At 33.8% G+C, this 17,581-nt stretch overlaps 1 protein-coding gene across 1 annotated transcript in view; it reads left to right on the plus strand.

Moving 5' to 3' along the window:
• The first annotated feature begins 4,315 nt into the window (after window positions 1–4,315).
• Window positions 4,316–17,581, plus strand: part of LOC120420924 (tyrosine-protein kinase Drl) — a 167,858-nt gene continuing 154,592 nt past the window's right edge. Inside the window, exon 1 of the mRNA XM_039584053.2 lies at window positions 4,316–4,790. Within this exon, the coding sequence (XP_039439987.1) occupies window positions 4,652–4,790 (139 nt within the window). The 5' untranslated portion in view covers window positions 4,316–4,651. The remainder of the gene's footprint in view (window positions 4,791–17,581) is intronic.

Consider the following 17,581-nt stretch of genomic DNA (forward strand, 5'->3'; position numbering starts at 1 on the left):
TAAGCCAACCATAATTATGGCACGCTAAAATATTGGCGAATTCATCTTCTCTGTCTGCCGTTCTTACGGCAGAGGGTTGTACTGATGGTACTGCTACAATTTCAAAAATGGCACAAAATCAATTTTTACATTAATATTTTATTTATGCATTTCAAGCTTTTCAAGATTCAAGCTATACCCACTTTAAGTTATTTCTACTGTTTTTCTTTTTGCAATCTAAACATAGTTAATAAAGGATAAGCATCGCAACAATTTTATTTTTGAAATGCTGTGAAGTTACCTACAATTTTATTTTTTGAATTTGTTGATTGAACTACTAATTGGTATTTCAACCGCTTAAAAAATAATTTTTGTTAAAAATTAGTTTTTCTCATTGTCATGTTAGCCTAGTACAATTTTTATTTTCCTAGTTCGAAGTAGAACTGAGGTGGTGGAAAATATTAATAAAAAAAATTCAAGCCTTATTTTAAAAACGTGTGATTAAAATGCTTTTTCAAAATGCTTTTTACATTGCTACTGATAAAAAAAAGCAAAATAAAATGTTTTTCGTCTTTTCCTAGTTTCAGTATCAAAAATTTATAAGCAGACTCAAAGCGTAAAATTGATAAAAAAAAATGCAATAATAAACATCATACAAAGGTTTTTGACTTGTATACAGTTGATTTAACAAAGCTAATCAAATTAAAGTTTTGCGTTTTAGCAATAACTATTTTGCCATTTTTCTTTTATTTTGGCGAAGGAAAACAACTTATCGACGTCGTCGTGCTATCTTGTCGCACCCGCCATTTCGACGTTCCGAGAAAAACGCGTTTTAATGTTTGACCTTGAATAAACAAAAACGAGAGCACGCATTGTAAACAATAACATACACGTTTTGTTTGGTTGACCATTCTGTGCATTGCCCCGAAGTTTGGTTGTATTTGGTTGCCGGAGTCCCGAGTTATGATTACAAATGTTTACGGTAGTCTCACTTGTACGTGCGTCAAACGCATCCTGACCTGAAATCCCTTTGGCCAATTGTCGCTCTTACATCAATTTTCAGGGAGTGACAAGATAGCACGACAAGATTGAAACTTCTTTCATATGAAAAGTGACAAAAATTTTCGGAGCTTTTTTGGTTTTCATTGAATATCTCAGGATTGAAATCGACTTTTGGGGATCTGTGAAGGTCAAAAGGTGAGGCATTGTGAGCTGCACAAAATGGCGTTCTTAACTCAATTTGGTCCAAAATGCACGTACGACAAGTTAGCACGATGGCGACGTTAAGATGATAAATTTGCATAGAGCTAATTAGTTCTCATATTTGAATCCTCGGAATTTATTGGTTAAATGTTAGCAAATAACCCTTTTTAAAGAAAATATTTTTGAATTATAAAAAAACGATCAAAAAGCTTTTAAAATATCGAAATTGAATGTTTTCAGCACTTTCCGAAGATCCACGAGAGGAAAATTAAGGACTCATCTAATGAAACACGAAGAAAAACTAATTTTCAACCCAGTTTAAACTTTAAGAGGCTGCATCTCATCAAAATTGTTGGAAATTTTTGATGGCCAAACGGTTTTTCTCCAAATTTTGTATAGAGAATTAGTGCTGATCGCTACTCCCACATATTGCATGCAATTTTTGCTTATATGCAACAGCGACGAACCGCCCTAATTCTCCATACAAACTTTGGAGAAAAACCATTCCGCCCAGTCTAAATATTTTTGAAAATTTCAGAGTGAACGTGATTCTTGGGACCCTAAACTTCATGCTTCCCCTCGAGTTGAGCCTGCACAGTAATTTTTGTCAATTTTTGTAGGTCAGTGTAATCCAAATTTTATCAACAATTAACTTACACACATAGAAAAAAGTGTAATTTTGGAAGGCTGAAAATTTTGTTGGTTGCATTAAACGTCTTTTTGAGTTATTTTCCCTAACAAATTTGTAAAAATGTGAACCTGATGAAAATTTACAAGAAACTGATGGAAATTTACCAATTCCTGATGTAATATTACAATTTTTTCGACACAAAATCTATCACTATTTCCTGTTTAATATTGCCTAATTTTTATCTGTTTAACTTAACATGACTCTTACAATTATGACGAATCTGGTGATTTTAAATTTAGCTTGGAATTTCCTTTACTGTTTTTTTTTACTTTTTAGCTCCAGTTTTGTAGAAAAAAAATATTGCATTTATTTTATGGAGACATTTGAACTGGAAAAACTATTTTTTTTTTCAATTTTAATTCCAATGGATATCAACATTTGAAAAGTTCACAGCAAAAATAACATCAAATGTTGATTGAGCTAGCTGCTAGAAGCATGATGACAAACTCGTGTCTCCAATTGATTTGATTTAATTTAATTTAATTGGAATTTAACACACTTTTGAAATTTAATTGCATACATGCAGGTATTGGGAAATGGTTAAGCCAACAATTTATATCAGCCAGCAAATTCGTTAACAATATGGCGTTGTCTTTATTCTTCAAATAGATCATGTTATGAAAAACAATTTTACATAGAATAAATCGATATATTTTATTAAAACATTACGGAATAGTTCAGCAAAATATTCATCTTTTTTACCAAATTACCTCACTGAGGAAAGGCTATAAAATCACTCAAAAAATGAACTTCTTAAATACACCTCCTAGATATACCTTCACGTATACCTATCGACTCAGAATCAAATTCTGAACAAATGTCTACGGGGATGTGTGTAGACATGATTTTTATTTCCACGCGATTACCTCAGAACTGGCTGAACCGCTTTTGGCCGGATCCGCCTTATTCTGTTCGTTTTGGGGTCCCCTAAGACCCTATTAAATTTTATTCTGTTTAGTGAAGTACTTTTAAAGTTATGCCATGAAAAAGTTTTTTTGTAGATACAAAAAAGGTGATTTTTGCATAACCTCAAAAGGCCGGGTCTATTTGTTTACGTGCGAGAGTCGCGCCAGATGTGAAACGCCCGGTTGCCACATTGCTTCAAATGATAGTTTGCATGTTTTCTGGAAAAGTCTGTATCAGATATATTTTTTTACTCATAAACTTATTTTCATCAAGTCCTTTTCAGTGCTGGAACTTGATTTGGAAACTATGCAAATCTGGATAAAGAAAACTTCGGAGTTGATTTAAATTATAAATGTGAAGAAGGCATCAACCACCTAATGGTGGATTAAGAAACGTTTTTATTTTTAGTTTTAAACTTTACTGTCCAACTCATATCTAAAATCAAAACTAATAACAAATTGAAGAAAAAAATATTTGAAAAACTAGTTTTTTTTTTCTATATGTGATTAAAACGTGACTTTGTGAGTGACTGAATGATTTATGTGAAAATTTATTCCAAATCCACAATTTGTGAATGGCAAAAAGTAATATTGGAATAATTTTGATTAACTATTGTAAAACTGTTTAAAATTTGTTTTTTTTTTTTCAAAAATAAAGTAAAATGGAAATCAAAATATTTTTGAAGGGCTGTTTCCCGGCAATAGTTTGGTTAAGTTTGAGATATGCATTGAATCTTATGTAAAATTGTCCGGGAAACACGATGGTAATCAATTTAAAAAATATTAAATTAAGGAATGGGTGAACTTCACGTTTTGAACCATAAACTGCAAAGAAACAATATTGAAAGGATTGATTGAGTAGTTGAGGGTTGATGTTTTATTTTAAATGAATTCCTTGGACAATTTTCTATAAAATGCAATCAGAAGAAACTCTTTTGGTCTAGTAGTTCGAAAATTACGAGTAAAAAAATACAAAGTTCTTCAAAAAATCATCAAAAAGGTGGGCGTTGCCAAAGAAAGAGGGATTGTCCAATCGGCAATAAAACTTTGGATTTATATTAACTATCATTAGATGAACGTTCCTTCCAAGTTTGGCCTAAATCGGTGTAGGTCGAGTCCATAAGTGTACCCAGTTGACCTGGAATGACTCAAATATTAAAAATCGATGCTATTCAGCTGGTCAGTTTAATTTATAAATTGTTAATAGTATTAATAGTAACATTTTAGAATCAATGATATTTAATTCTTTTTTAAAATATTGAGAGAAGTAAGTGCATTCAATTTTATATATGTTTTTTTGTTGGAAAAAGTGATTTTGGTTTAAACTTTTAGTTGACACATTTCAAATAAACTGACGCTATTTAGTTTTTCAAGCAACTCCACAAACTTCCAACTTCCTCCCGAGCGCACTTGCATCAAGTTTCCCGGGTCTCATTTCCGCAACTGGCCAACACACAGCTGCTGCTGCTGCTGTCCCCGACAAGTGTCCCCCGCGTGAATGATGATGATGATACCCATCAGCAAACTCCTCCACCCTCCCCCACCAACCAACCAGTGATAGTGTGCTTTCAGGACCCGTTCAGAACGGGGGGGAAACCCCTGTGAAATGATTGATGAAGCCGCGGCCAGATGAGTGCCTGTCCTCAGTGCTCACACACACACAACACAAAACGAGAAACAAATAATTATAAATTTATGCCAGAATTAATTTGATTGTGTCTGTGGCGAAAGTTGTTAGTTGTTCAACCCCAAAGAGGAGAGCGGAGAGGGGAGGTGAACCACCCCCAGGAAAAGCTCATCGCGCCAAGTTCTGCCGGGGTGGGGATTGGGGCCGTGAATTAGTGAAAGTGCTGTTACTGCTCCGCCGCCACAAATGGTGAACTCATCGAAAATGAGCTGGAACTTGTGCTGGCTGTCGCTGACGGTGCTGGTGCTGTTGCTCCAGCAGCTGCCGGCCACCCTTGGATACTTCGACCTGTTTCTGAACCACTCAGAAGTAATAAAATTAATGGGTAAGTAAGGATGTTCCCCCCTCTGGGAAAGGGGAAATTTATTTCGACATTCTCTTGAGCGTGGGAATCTGGGCGAAAGCAAAAAGGTTGAATCGATAGAGAAATAAACTAAAGAAGCTTTAAAAAATTGAGAGTTTTAAAACGATTTTAAATAATAAAAAAAAAACTCAACAAAAACAGGAAACGGGAAACCCCACTAACTACTCTGGAAAAGAGGGGGGAAACGGAAACGAACCACAGGTGTGAGATAGAATTTTATTGATCATTTAGTTTTTGTGGCGCTCGATGCTACTATTGCACGGTACAGCAGCGTTGTGTTGAGTGAAATCCCCTAGGAGGTGGGAAACATGGGAGATTTGGTTTTGTGATCATTAACAAATTAAATTGATTGATTGATGGTGCAATCTGACAGGTGTGGGTTGCTGTTTTTTTATTATATCGGTGGGAATTGAATATTTATTGTTTTGTGGAATCACTTGAAATGAAATTAAATTTGCGCTCAAGAGCTTTGTGGTTGATGCTTTGATTGAAAGTATATTATGTTTCATCATCTTGATTATTCGGCGGAACATCTTTCACTACTACACTTGCAACGTCACAAGTCGAAAAATGACATATCACTTTTTGAAGATGGCCAATGTGTGTAAACAGAGCAAAATAAATAATTTTAAGTAGTACTGACAGGGACATTTACAAAAAATCATCAACAGATTGATTTTGTTGGAGAAGTTCGGGATCGATTTTCTTTTGCGTGATTCGCCTCCTCTCTCTTTCGTGGGTGAGCTCGCAAGCGAAAAAGATTTGTTTGCGATTATTCCATCTCTGGGTGGACCAAAAGTGATAACAAAATTTTAGCCTGGTTTTGCATAAAAAAAAACACTCAATTTCTTTACTATTTTGTTTTTTTAATAAGCAATAATGTTGGAAAGCAATGACTATTTTTACCAGAATCTTTTCAAGAAACTTTGACGAAGACACCAAATCGATTGAAAATTCGTTCCCAAATTACAGATTTTTTTTATATTTAAATAGCTTTTTAGTATGGATCGCTGCCAACATTTAAATGAGACCGTCTTTTCTTATTTTCTTTTTTCATAAAATAGGTACCGTAAACCGGGGTGACATTGATAGGATTTCAATTGTTTTTTGGAATATTTTCCAACTGGTACGGTTTTTGCGTAGAAAATTCTTATTTTGAATACCGGGGTGACTTTGACAGTCATAGTTTTTCTTGTTAAAATAAGATTTAAGGTGGTAAAATTTTATTTGTATGTCAAATATACCATCTATGAGGTTGCTGATATAGTTTTCAAGAACAACAAATAAATGTTTACAATTAGTTGACTTAGTTATATAATCTTTTTAACAAAATACATATAAATTTCAGGTACAACTAATAAAAAGTCTTAAGCTTCCCCGAAATTCGTTAAAACTAGTTTTGTTTATAAAATAATCAACACGGCGTGTTTTCTAGAACAAACATTTCAAGAAAAAATAGTCATCGCTTCTGTCAAATGTGTCTTATAGGAAATTTTCTCAGCTTTCCAATGCTTCTTAGAGCAAAATGTTTCATCGGGAAATTTCTGAGATATCTAGTTTTTTTGTTTTTTGTTCTAGATTCCTTTATTATTTATTGTAAACTTTAAAAAACTATTCTGGAAACTTGTCAAATGATGTTTTTCATGTGTCATTTACTCATCAAGATGTGCAAAATAAGACAACAAACAACTTTGTAGAAGGTTGCAAATCGCTAAACATTTTTAAAATTAAGTTTAACCGAGTTTTTGAATATATGGGATTTATTCAGAAACGAAAATCATAAAACCGTATTAAAAAGATTTCTTTTACAAGCATTAAAAGATAATTACATAATTTTTGTGTACATATGTCACGTGTCTGCTCTTATTGAGCTGATACAATCAATTTTTTTGCAGGTTTGAGATTGTTAAGTTTATTAATGGATTTTTATGAATAAATATGTCTTAAAGCAAACATGAACCGGGAACATGGTTCCAAAAAATGATTTAAAATCGAAATTGTACTACAAATTACTGTTGAAAACTTCAAAAGTCATATTCTCATGAGAATGAAATAACAAAAAAAAAAAAAGATTTGCTGATGAAAATGCATTTAAATAGAGGAGTAAAATTCGTGAGTTTTAACTCTGAACGTCACATACATTTTTTTTGTTTAAACAAAAATAAAGTATTATTTTAAAGAAAATATTAAACAGAAGCTTCCGTTCAAAACTATTTAAACATAAATCAAAGTATTTGTAAAACGTTTTGAAAAGATAAGATAAGACTTCTAAAGCATTTTTGAGTCCTTGACTCCTACTGGAAAATGGGTGAATGAATCCGAAAATGCCTTCCGTTTTCCGATTCGAAATTACATTCATTGAAGTAATCATGACACTTCAAGAGTATTAAACATATACTGTTCATCAACATTTTCTTAATCATAGTTAACTGACTTTTTGAACTTGTCAAAATTTTATGAAAACTTTTTCTAGATGTACATTAAACACTTTCTACCACGGTCAGTATGATTTCAAACCATTTTGTACGTATTTAAGTTGTACTCTTCATTTTACGGAAAAATGTAAAATCTATCAAAGTCACCCCGTTTTACGGTACTATCAGTAATGAATTGTTTTTTTTACTGCTTTTAGCTCTCTCGGACGCAAATGAAAGGTTTTATTTTTAAGATTGAAAATGTATGTATGTATGTATGTATGATCCCCATACCCGCAGGCAACTTGGTCCTGGAACACATGTGAGCGCTAGGTGAACAATTCGATCATCTTTTACTCCGTAATCTGTACACCCACGTGCATAAGTTTTTTTGCACGAATTTTAGTGCTACAAATACCGGCGCATATATCAAAATGAAAAAAAAAATGAAAATCTAGATTAACTATTCAAAAGGTCGTATAAGGCTATAAATCGCCAATGTTTGCAATGTTTCAGCTTTCAATTGTATTTTATAAACATATAAAAATAATAAAAATAACAAATGATTGCCTAGTTTTGAATTTTTGCTAACATAAAAGCGCAAAAGCGAGAAAACCTTATTTTTAATTATTTGGCCGACAGGTTGTTTTCTTGTATAGAAATCAGAATTTTAAAGTTCGTCCCATGTGAAATATCTCAATGGCTTAAACTTTTAAAATTTTAACAACAAGTGAAGTCGCTCCAAGAGCTCAATACCAGGGCACATATTGACCTCAAACTTTTCAAACGTCCGTTTCAAAGTTTCTCCCATTTCCCTTTACTCTTATCGCTCTCCAATAAACACTCCCTCGCTCGTCGAGACATTCTGAGGCCAACAGTTTACCGGAAAACTTCCGGGGGGACGAGCAGCAGTTGCAAAACTCCAACTTGTTGTTTCCACCATCTTGAGTTTGCAATTGGCGGAAAAATACTGAGCAAAATTAGATTCCTTTCGGTTTCAGTTTTGCCAGCGCCACCCACACTCTCCGGTAAGGTCTAGTTGTGGAAACCCACTCCCAAGTGGGAGTGTTGGTTTGATATAGTTTGCCCGGTCGGTCGGTCCTCATCGGCTGTCGGTTGCTGCTGCCACTGCTCAGTCAACAGTTTCCACTTCTTTGAACTTTTGTGCCCGTTCTGGCATTTGGCTTGCACCTTTTACTCACGCTGATGGATTGACTGAACACTGGCTGACTTAATGCTACAGAAAAATATTTGGAAAAAATACATTTTTCATGTTTAGTTTTTTATACTTTTATTCAAAATTAAAAAAAAAATACTTGGAGAGCCTGAACAGCTGTTTTTTAAGCTTGACATTAGCATTTTTTTTTATTTGAGCACCCTTCTTTACAATTTGGTTTACATAAAATTTGAGTAATTTTAAATTTAAATAGGAATCTTCAAATTATTACATTTTGCTCTAAACTATACTCGTTTAGACCCACTGTGAACTGCAAATACCTGTCCACACAGCATGTACGGCACCTCACCAATCCATTGTAAGTCCCGGAGGACCTTTCTCCTTAGTCCTTCTTCCCTCCCGCGCGATCAGTCAAAGCCGGAGACGGTGTTGTAAAAACCGGGTCAAGCGGATATTGGAAGCAAATCAATCAAGCACATCTCCCGGTGTGCCAGCAAACGGGAAGGCGAGGGCATCAGGTTGCTTCCTTAAGATTTTTTTGCTTGAACTTTTCCTCCGGCGTGGCGCGTTTGTGCGCCATTTCAAGTGTCCTATTTTTTGCCACGTTGAGAGAAACGGAAATTTTTACCTCCTGCAGCTGTTGAGTAATTTTATACCGTCCCCCTTTCCTCGTCATGGCCACTCGACTCAAGCGAAAGGATTATACACGGTACGGTGGAAACTTTGCCAACGAAGCGTTGTAAATCGTCCTTCTTGGGCAGAAATCTCAAATTCTGCAGCCCCTCTCTTTCTTCCACACCCCTTGAGTTGTATGGGGAGTGCGAAAACTAGGGGCTCTTCAGCTGCCCGATACTGGCCGGATTTGGCCAAAGGAGATTGATTTTCCCGGAAGTGGCCGGTGGAATTTTGGTCCGATTTTATTACTGGGAAGGCCCAGCGGCAATCGTTGGCGTTGCTTGTTGTATTGTAAGAAATTTCTTACTTAAGACGAGATTAAAAGACAGAAATTTGAGATTGAAGATGAAATAAATCTATTTAAAAAAAAACTTCGTTAGTTTTTCAAATCATCCAATTCAATCTGAATTTGGCCTGTGCCCTAAAATTACAATTAATTTTTGAACATTTATCTCGAAATCAGTGAAATTTAAAACCACATAAGTTTTAACGTTTTTCTTGAGATTAACATTTTCTATATTTAGATGCAACTTTGCCCATGCATTTTCGTTGTCAAAAGAAGCCTCCTATTTGCATCATCAATTTTTTCATGCAATATTCCAAAAAAATATGTGGGCTGGTCATAAAAAAAGGAAAGATGACTTTTCGAAACTCTGTATCTTGAGACGGTATTTTCTGATCGATGTGATGGAAAACATTTGATCATTTGATGATAAAAAATTTCAATGCTGAATTTCAACTTTTAATTAAATTTTTAATTGAAAATAACATATAGTATTATTTTAAAAAGTATTAAAGTTATATGCAAAGATTGTGAGTTTTCATGATTTCGCGAAACATGTGAAATCCATGGAATTTGGTGCTTGCCGTGAAAACATCACCTGCGGTTTACTGGGACTCATGAGGAAAATCGGGACAGCATTTTGGCAATTCTTTTCACTGTTATTATTATTATTATTATGATAAATTTTAATATGCACTGAAAACTGCTGTCACTAACCAGCCTGTAGTTTCGATTTGCTGCAGTTGACGGTTTCTTAAGTATTTGTGAAATTAATTATAGAAGAATGCAAACTTATAGATTTTTTTTTTTGTTAGATAAGATTTAGTTTCAGGCAGATCTCTCGTTTGTTTTTGTTTTGTCATAAAAAAATTTAAGACAGATTTATTAGAAAAAATACTCGTTTAATTTACAAAAAAAAATGCTTTTTTACATAACATGAATATATTTTGGTGAGATTCTGAATTGAATTTACATTGCAATGCAAAAGAATAAAAAAAATAATAAATTAACTCTGAATCCTTAACAGAAAAAAATAACTGTAGAAAGTTGAAAATTTGTCAATATTGATGATGAATGATGAAAGTTAATAGATTTTTGAAGAGTTATACTTAATGTTCCACCTTCTGTGAAATTTTCATCAAATTAGCTTTTTTGGAATTATTGCACAATTGAAAATTGCATTTTTTCAATGTTAAAACATCTGTATTCAAAGTTAGCCATTTTTGGATCTCAATTAAAAAAAAAGTTATTTTTGCACTTTTAAAATATTTTGTTAACAAACATATCTTTTTTAATATTTACGAAAAGCTGAGAAAATAACCTGTTTTTTTAATATCACTCATTATGCCTTCATTTTTTAAATGACTCAGAAACTATTTGGATTCATTTTATATTACAAAAATAAATCTCTTATGATTTTTTTTTGCATTGAAAAAAAAAATTTTTTCATTTTAAATTCCTGCGAAACATTTGTGATCTTCTTGAAAAAGCATATTTTATTTTCTTTGTAGATAAATATATTTTTATTGATATAAAAGAAATTTTGCAAATGCTTTTTTTTACTTTGAAAATGATCCAATATTTTCCGTTTCATCGTCAACCGAAAACTCTGGGAAAATCTTATTTAACACCACCATTCTAAACTCAAGAATGGTCCCCAAAAATATCTATCAAACAAATTGGAATAAAACTTAGTGCGAGTTTTGAGAATACAACTTTTTGTGATAAACACATCAACCAAAGCATTTGCACCAAGATTGTTGTTACAGACATTTTAGTAACGATATGATTGTTAAATTCATCCCCTAAAGTACAGTCTACAAAATATTTTACAACAGGGGTGATCAAAGTACGGCCCGCGGACCCATTTTGAATGATCATTAGGGTGCCCAGAATATGGGACTTTTTTTCAAAACCTCGCTCCACAAGCTGAATATTGTTCCTCAACCAATTTTAGGATTCTGGGCCAAATATGAGCAAAATCGGTCATCATTTACCCATTGATACTCGGAGGTAGAGTTTGTATGGAAAAAATCGAAAAAATGTATGGAAAACCCTAGTTTCTTACGGTTTGGTCTGCACGGTGCGCTACTTCCATCCAAATATTCCCAAAAGTGAGATTCTTATTCAAAATTTAATGCTCTACAACTTTGTAGAACATGCCAAAGCTGTAAAACTCGATCCTGAAAAGTTATTAGCGATTTATAAAAGTCATTTTTGTATGAAAAATAGTTTTTTCGCCAACTTTAGGCTCGGGTATCAATGGGTTAATCACATCCAATTTCGCTCAAAATTTACACAGATGCTTAAAATAACTCAAAAAAACCGTTTTTCGCTTGTGGAGCAGGGGGTCATTTTTTCTGGGCACCCTAATGATCATTCAACATGGCCCTTTGACCACTTGTAAAGTGATTTTATACTTTTTCTAAAATAAAGTTTTATTTATACTTTTTTATGCTCATCTTTTTTATTAATAAACTATTGATAAACTAAAAATTTATCAATATTTTGATCCCCATTTAAGGACACAAATATTTTGTTTAAAAATATTGACAATCAAAACAATTTCATACGTTTAAATGTAAGTGAAAATAGTAAATATCGTCATAACTTTCATCAAACATTTTTGGAAATATTTATAAAATGTTCAAGTTTGACTTAGGTAAAAATCTGTAATAATTGCAAAAATATAAGTTTTCTATATTAATTTGAAAGTCATAATTACCCTTTTATAAACTGATTCTCAAACTTAATTTACACTTAGAAACCTTCCCTCGGGACTCCAACTCATGGAAGTTGGATAACGAATCTGATTAACTACAATCTGATTAAGGCAGACAAAATGTTGAAATCGGAGGAATAAGCCTGTTGCAATTATTTTACAAAACTTTTGTCGACCAACCCTCCCCTCCCCCCATAATTAAAAATTGGGACGAGAAATAAGGGGCAAAATATAAAAAACTGCAAAAAAATCAATGGAAATTTAAGTGCAATCAGTTGAATTATATTAAAAATGCTTACCTCTGCGTTTAAAATCATTTGAGCATGTTCGAGATTATTTTCGCTTTTTTTGTCGAACTTTATATTTTATGAAAAAAATGATTGCAATTTACATTTAAGAGTGCTTAAAACATTTTCTAACATTTTTTTCATTGATTGTTGTGATTCTAGCTCTCAACGATTTTTCATTAATCGCACTCAGTTTAAAGATAAAACTACGCCGTTACATAAATTATTCAGATTACATGTCACCATTTTTGAAATTAAAAGAAATGTTTAAAATTTCGTTGAAAACACAAGTACATTCAGCTATTTTTTTTTTTCAAATACCTAAAACAATAAAATCAACAATACCATTGGAAAGTGCCATTTTCTGTTTTCTATTATTTTCAATAAGTGAAAATTTTCAAAAGATTACAGAAATTAAAAAAAAATACATATAGTTTAATTTCTAGACATTTAAAAATTAAATTCACGTAATTTCATTTTTTGAATAACCATTTTGTAAATTTGGCCCCCAAGCACATTTGAGCTTCAAATTTGGCCCGGCCTTCAAAAACTTTGAGCACCCCTGGTTTACAACAAAGTTAAATTATTTGTCCGTAAATTTGTCAATTTTAGAATAAGAAGACAACAATTTCCTAAGTTGCTGTCAATGCTTGAAAAGGAATCCATCAACGGATGGGACTGCTCAATAGAGGAGAAAACCGTGACGTCAGAAATGAACTCAAATCACTCAATGTTTATTTTGTGAGTGACTTTAACAGTTTGACCTAGTTTGACTCTATAGAGGAGAAAAGCAACTCACGACAAAATTTTGAGGCTAGGAATTTTGACAGGTATGATTTTCTGGGGACAATGTAGCTGTCAACCTAGGTCAAACTGTTAAAGTCACTCACAAAATGAACTTTGAGTGATTTGAGTTCAAAAAACGTTCTTAATCCACCATAAGGTTGTTGGTGCCTTCCTCGCATTCATAAAGTGATAACTTTTGATAGGTTTGTCAGCTCTAATGTCTCTTGGGCTCGTTGGATAGGTTTTTTGATTACCTATCCAACGATGGGTCGTATGATAGATCCGAACAACCTTTTCAACAAGACATTTAAGATCCGGCCTCAAAAAAGTGTATAAATATCACTTAATTGCTCATAACTTTTGATGGGGTTGTCAGATCTTAATTTTTTGGAATGCGTTGGAAAGGTTTTTCAAATACCTTTCTAACAATATATAGCATGATGGGACACCCTTTTTACAATCTTCCGAAGTTTAGCTAAAATCGTTTTTTTAGTATAACTTTCGAAGTACTTTTCCAAACTTCATAATATTAACTAGGGTCTTGTGGGACCCCAAGACGGATCGAATGAGACCAAAACGGTCCAAATCGGTTCAGCCAGTCCGGAGATAATCGTGTGCATATTTTTTGGGTGCACGGACTTCAAGACATACACACGCACAGATATTTGTTCAGAATTTGATCCTGAGTCGATAGGTATACGTGAAGGTGGGTCTACGAGGTCGAATAAAGAAGTTCATTTTTCGAGTGATAGGCAAAATGAAACGAAAAATGAGCACTATTCATGCAGCCGCCCGAACGATACAACGTGCTCTTTCTCTCGTTGTTGGCTCTCTCTCTTTCTTGTGTTTGCTGCGTGGTGATAGAAGTCATTTGCGATCATTGGAGAGATGATCGGAATCTCGGTAGAATGTCAAACGACTGTTTGCTGAGCGAAGCACTCATTCGTTTGAGTGTGAAACAAACGAAAGTAGAATGTCAAAATCAGGTTGTCGTGGTGAAGACGATTGAAGTGTTCTGTCACTTATCACAAACAAAGTCGACATTTCGTAAGCTCCGAAATTAGGAAAAATAAATCTGACGTATGACGTGTCATAATCAAAAAGGTTTATTCTGACACTGTTTTAAAGCAAATTTGTTTATGCATGAACATATCACTGTAATGCTACTAAAAGCCTTCATTACGTTGTATTACAATCCAATATTGTTTTCCCAGCGCAATAATTATCAGTCAAACCATACATTCACTATTCTTCGCTTAAAATAATTTGATTACCAAACAAAACAACGTCTGTTTTGCTACCAGAATTGAAAACAACCCTCTTTCCCCTTGAACAACCCCCTCCCACGACCTCCCCTTTCCCAACGGCCCCGCACTGACACAAAACCAAATCGTTTGTGCATTATTTTGAAAATATGCATTCAAATGAACTTCACAACAGTGGCAGCATTGCAATGAACTGTCCGTTTGTTCGTTTTTCGATAGGCAGAGATTGGCTATGTGTGTGTGTGTGTGCACTGTCGATTCTGTCTGTTCAGGTGGAATGGAAAACATGAACCACTCGCTCCCCCCATTTTCACCCCCACTCCCAGAAGAGCTGCATGAGAGCCCAAGGGAGGAAAATGCAAATAAATCAAATTTTATGCACTTCGTTTGCAATTGCTGCTCGGGTAGTCAGCGTGATGAAGGTGGCTTTTTCATTGGGATTCCATGTGAAATTACTTAACCTTAAAAAATTTCCAAGAATTATTTTAAGATATTTGAATTTGATATTTCATTTCTGTAAAACAATCCATTATAAACAAGAATAAATCACCCTATTCAAGCAATTGATATTCCCAGCCTAAATTTATAAAAATAAATAAAGGGTTTTTTCAAAAGGTCCTATAAGCGATTGTGTTTCATATGTTTATAGGACCTATTCAAAAAAAAAAAAAAAAGATATAGTAACTCCGTCAAAATTTCAATCAATCACTTTGAAAAAAATAGTTATAAAACGATAAAATTTTACTTACTTCGAAATAACTGTTAAAAACAGTTCGCAAGCTCATGTGAGCTGCAAATTTAGCCAGCCAAGTAAATTTTTGGAATTGTTATCATTTTTCATGAAATCGGCCGATGTGGACTTCTCAGAAAATAAGTAACACGGAAAAAGCAATTTTTCCGATTTAGAAATATTTTTTTTGCAAAAAATCAACTAACCAAAATGTGTTTTAATTTTTGAATTTTATTATTTCTTTAAGGGGATAAACACAGCAACTTTTAGGCTTTGGAGAGTAAGGACAAAAAATTTGCCACCGAGTTATGAATTAAAAAAATGTTTTTTGGAAAAATAGTAATTTAAGTCATACATTTTTTGTGACCTCAACATTTAATGAAAAATGATTTGCACAATTCTTAATCGAAAAGAACTTTACAGATATTATAATTAAGTGCACCGTTTCCAAGATAAAACCACATGAATTCAATTCAACTGACAAATTCCTGATTTATGATTTTTTTAATTGTCCAAAAATCACTATTCCTGAAAAAAAAATTACAAAAAGTTTTTCTCGTGAACAGATTTTTTCTGAATAGTCCGCATCAAAACCTGCATTTTGCCGAAGACACCAAATCAATAAAAAAAATATGAACAGCTGAACGATTCTCCACCAAACCCGGAAATGGATTTTACCTATTTTTTATTTTTTTTGGAAATCTTATACATCAAATTTTTACCTCATTTTATATGTCAAATTGAATTTGCAATCGTGAAGTACTTTACAATTGTTTTGATTAAGTGCATCGTTTTCAAAATAAATAGCCTGAATGTTAAATTTTATGCGATAAATTCAATTTTTCAGTGTCCATGATTGTCCACATCAGATTTTTTTTTAAGTTCAGAAAATTTCCTACAATTTTGTCTTGGAAACATTGAAGATTGGACCACTGGTTGCTAAGATACAGCGGCTTTAAGAAAAAGAATTAGGAAAATTGAATCTTTTAAGTCTCACCAAAACAACCCTCAATTTTCTAATAACGATATCTGAGCAACTAATGGTCTGATGTTAATGTTATGTCAATGCATTGTTAAAATATGAAGCATTCGTTAAATTTTCCGATCTTTTTGAAATCAATATTTTCATAGAAATATAATAAATTTCAAAAGGGCCTAATATTGAATGTTTGGACCTTTTGGAATGTTAGTCATGATTAAAAAATTCTAAAATTGATCCAAATAAAAAAGTATACGTAAAATCCATTTCCGGGTTTGGTGGAGAATTGCTCATAAACGAAATCAACTGTCAAACTTGCAACGCGTTTTTTTCTGGAAAACTCCTCTTCCTCCGACTCAAAAAATCTGAGGTGATAAAATCAAGATGCCCAAAATTTCAAGGGACATAAAATTCGAAAAATATTTGCATCGGCCGTATTAAAAATGTTCACAATTCAACTGATATCATAGCCTCTCCTAAGTGAGAAAGGTAAAAACTCAAATCGCCCAAAAACCCACCGACAAACGCAAATTTACACGTGCCAGAGGCAAATGCAATGAATGCACACAGCTTTGTGGCACGTGGCAAAAATTCCTGGAGAGAGAATCCGTTTTGCCAATCTGAATGGTGCTGCGGAAAATATTGCACTTTCACGCAAAAGGATTAATCTGGGGAAGGGCGTGGTAGCAACGAGGGGCGCGATAAAGGCTGGTAATTTGTGTGCTCAGCACCACACCTTTACAAATTTTGCTGGTTGCACGATTGTGTGTGTGTTTGTGTGCGTGGTTGTAAATTTGCTGATTTTCATTTGGAAACATGCTTGCACTTCAAATAAACGTTGATTGGAATCGTTACAAGTGCGAGAAAGGCGTCGATGTGTGTGTGCGTTTTCGCCATTTTCAGTGCTTTTGAAAGTCATGGCTGTGTGGGTCGATTTAAAACTGATCATCAATTGAGATAATCTCTGAGTGCCATTTTGAGAGGGGGAAATCGTGCCCGATAATTGCACAAGATTATCGATGGGAAAATCTCGCTCGCTTTGGTGATTGATTGCGATTTCTGCTTAATTAAATGATAAAACCCGCAGCGAAATGTTATCGGATTTTCGTCGTGAATCATTTAAATTGCATTCTCATTCTCGTTCGAGGAGTCGCGCGGAGGGATGAGAATGTCATAACTTTTTTACTCTCTCCCTCTCATTGCTCATTCTTCGTGCTCATCCAATCGGAAGCGACAATGTTGCACATAAAAGTGATAAAAGCCCCCCGAAATTCCGCGCGCAAACAATAGCTTTTGTGTCCAACACACACTCACACAAACAAGCAAACAACAACAACCAGCATTGCTGCTGCTGCTGCTGCTGAAGAGAAGAGAGCACCGTCCAATTTATTATTTATCTCTGTCCGAGCAAATTTCCACTCCAACTTTTGGGCC

Source organism: Culex pipiens, chromosome 3 (genome assembly GCF_016801865.2).
Source record: "Culex pipiens pallens isolate TS chromosome 3, TS_CPP_V2, whole genome shotgun sequence".
Classification (NCBI taxonomy): domain Eukaryota; kingdom Metazoa; phylum Arthropoda; class Insecta; order Diptera; family Culicidae; genus Culex; species Culex pipiens.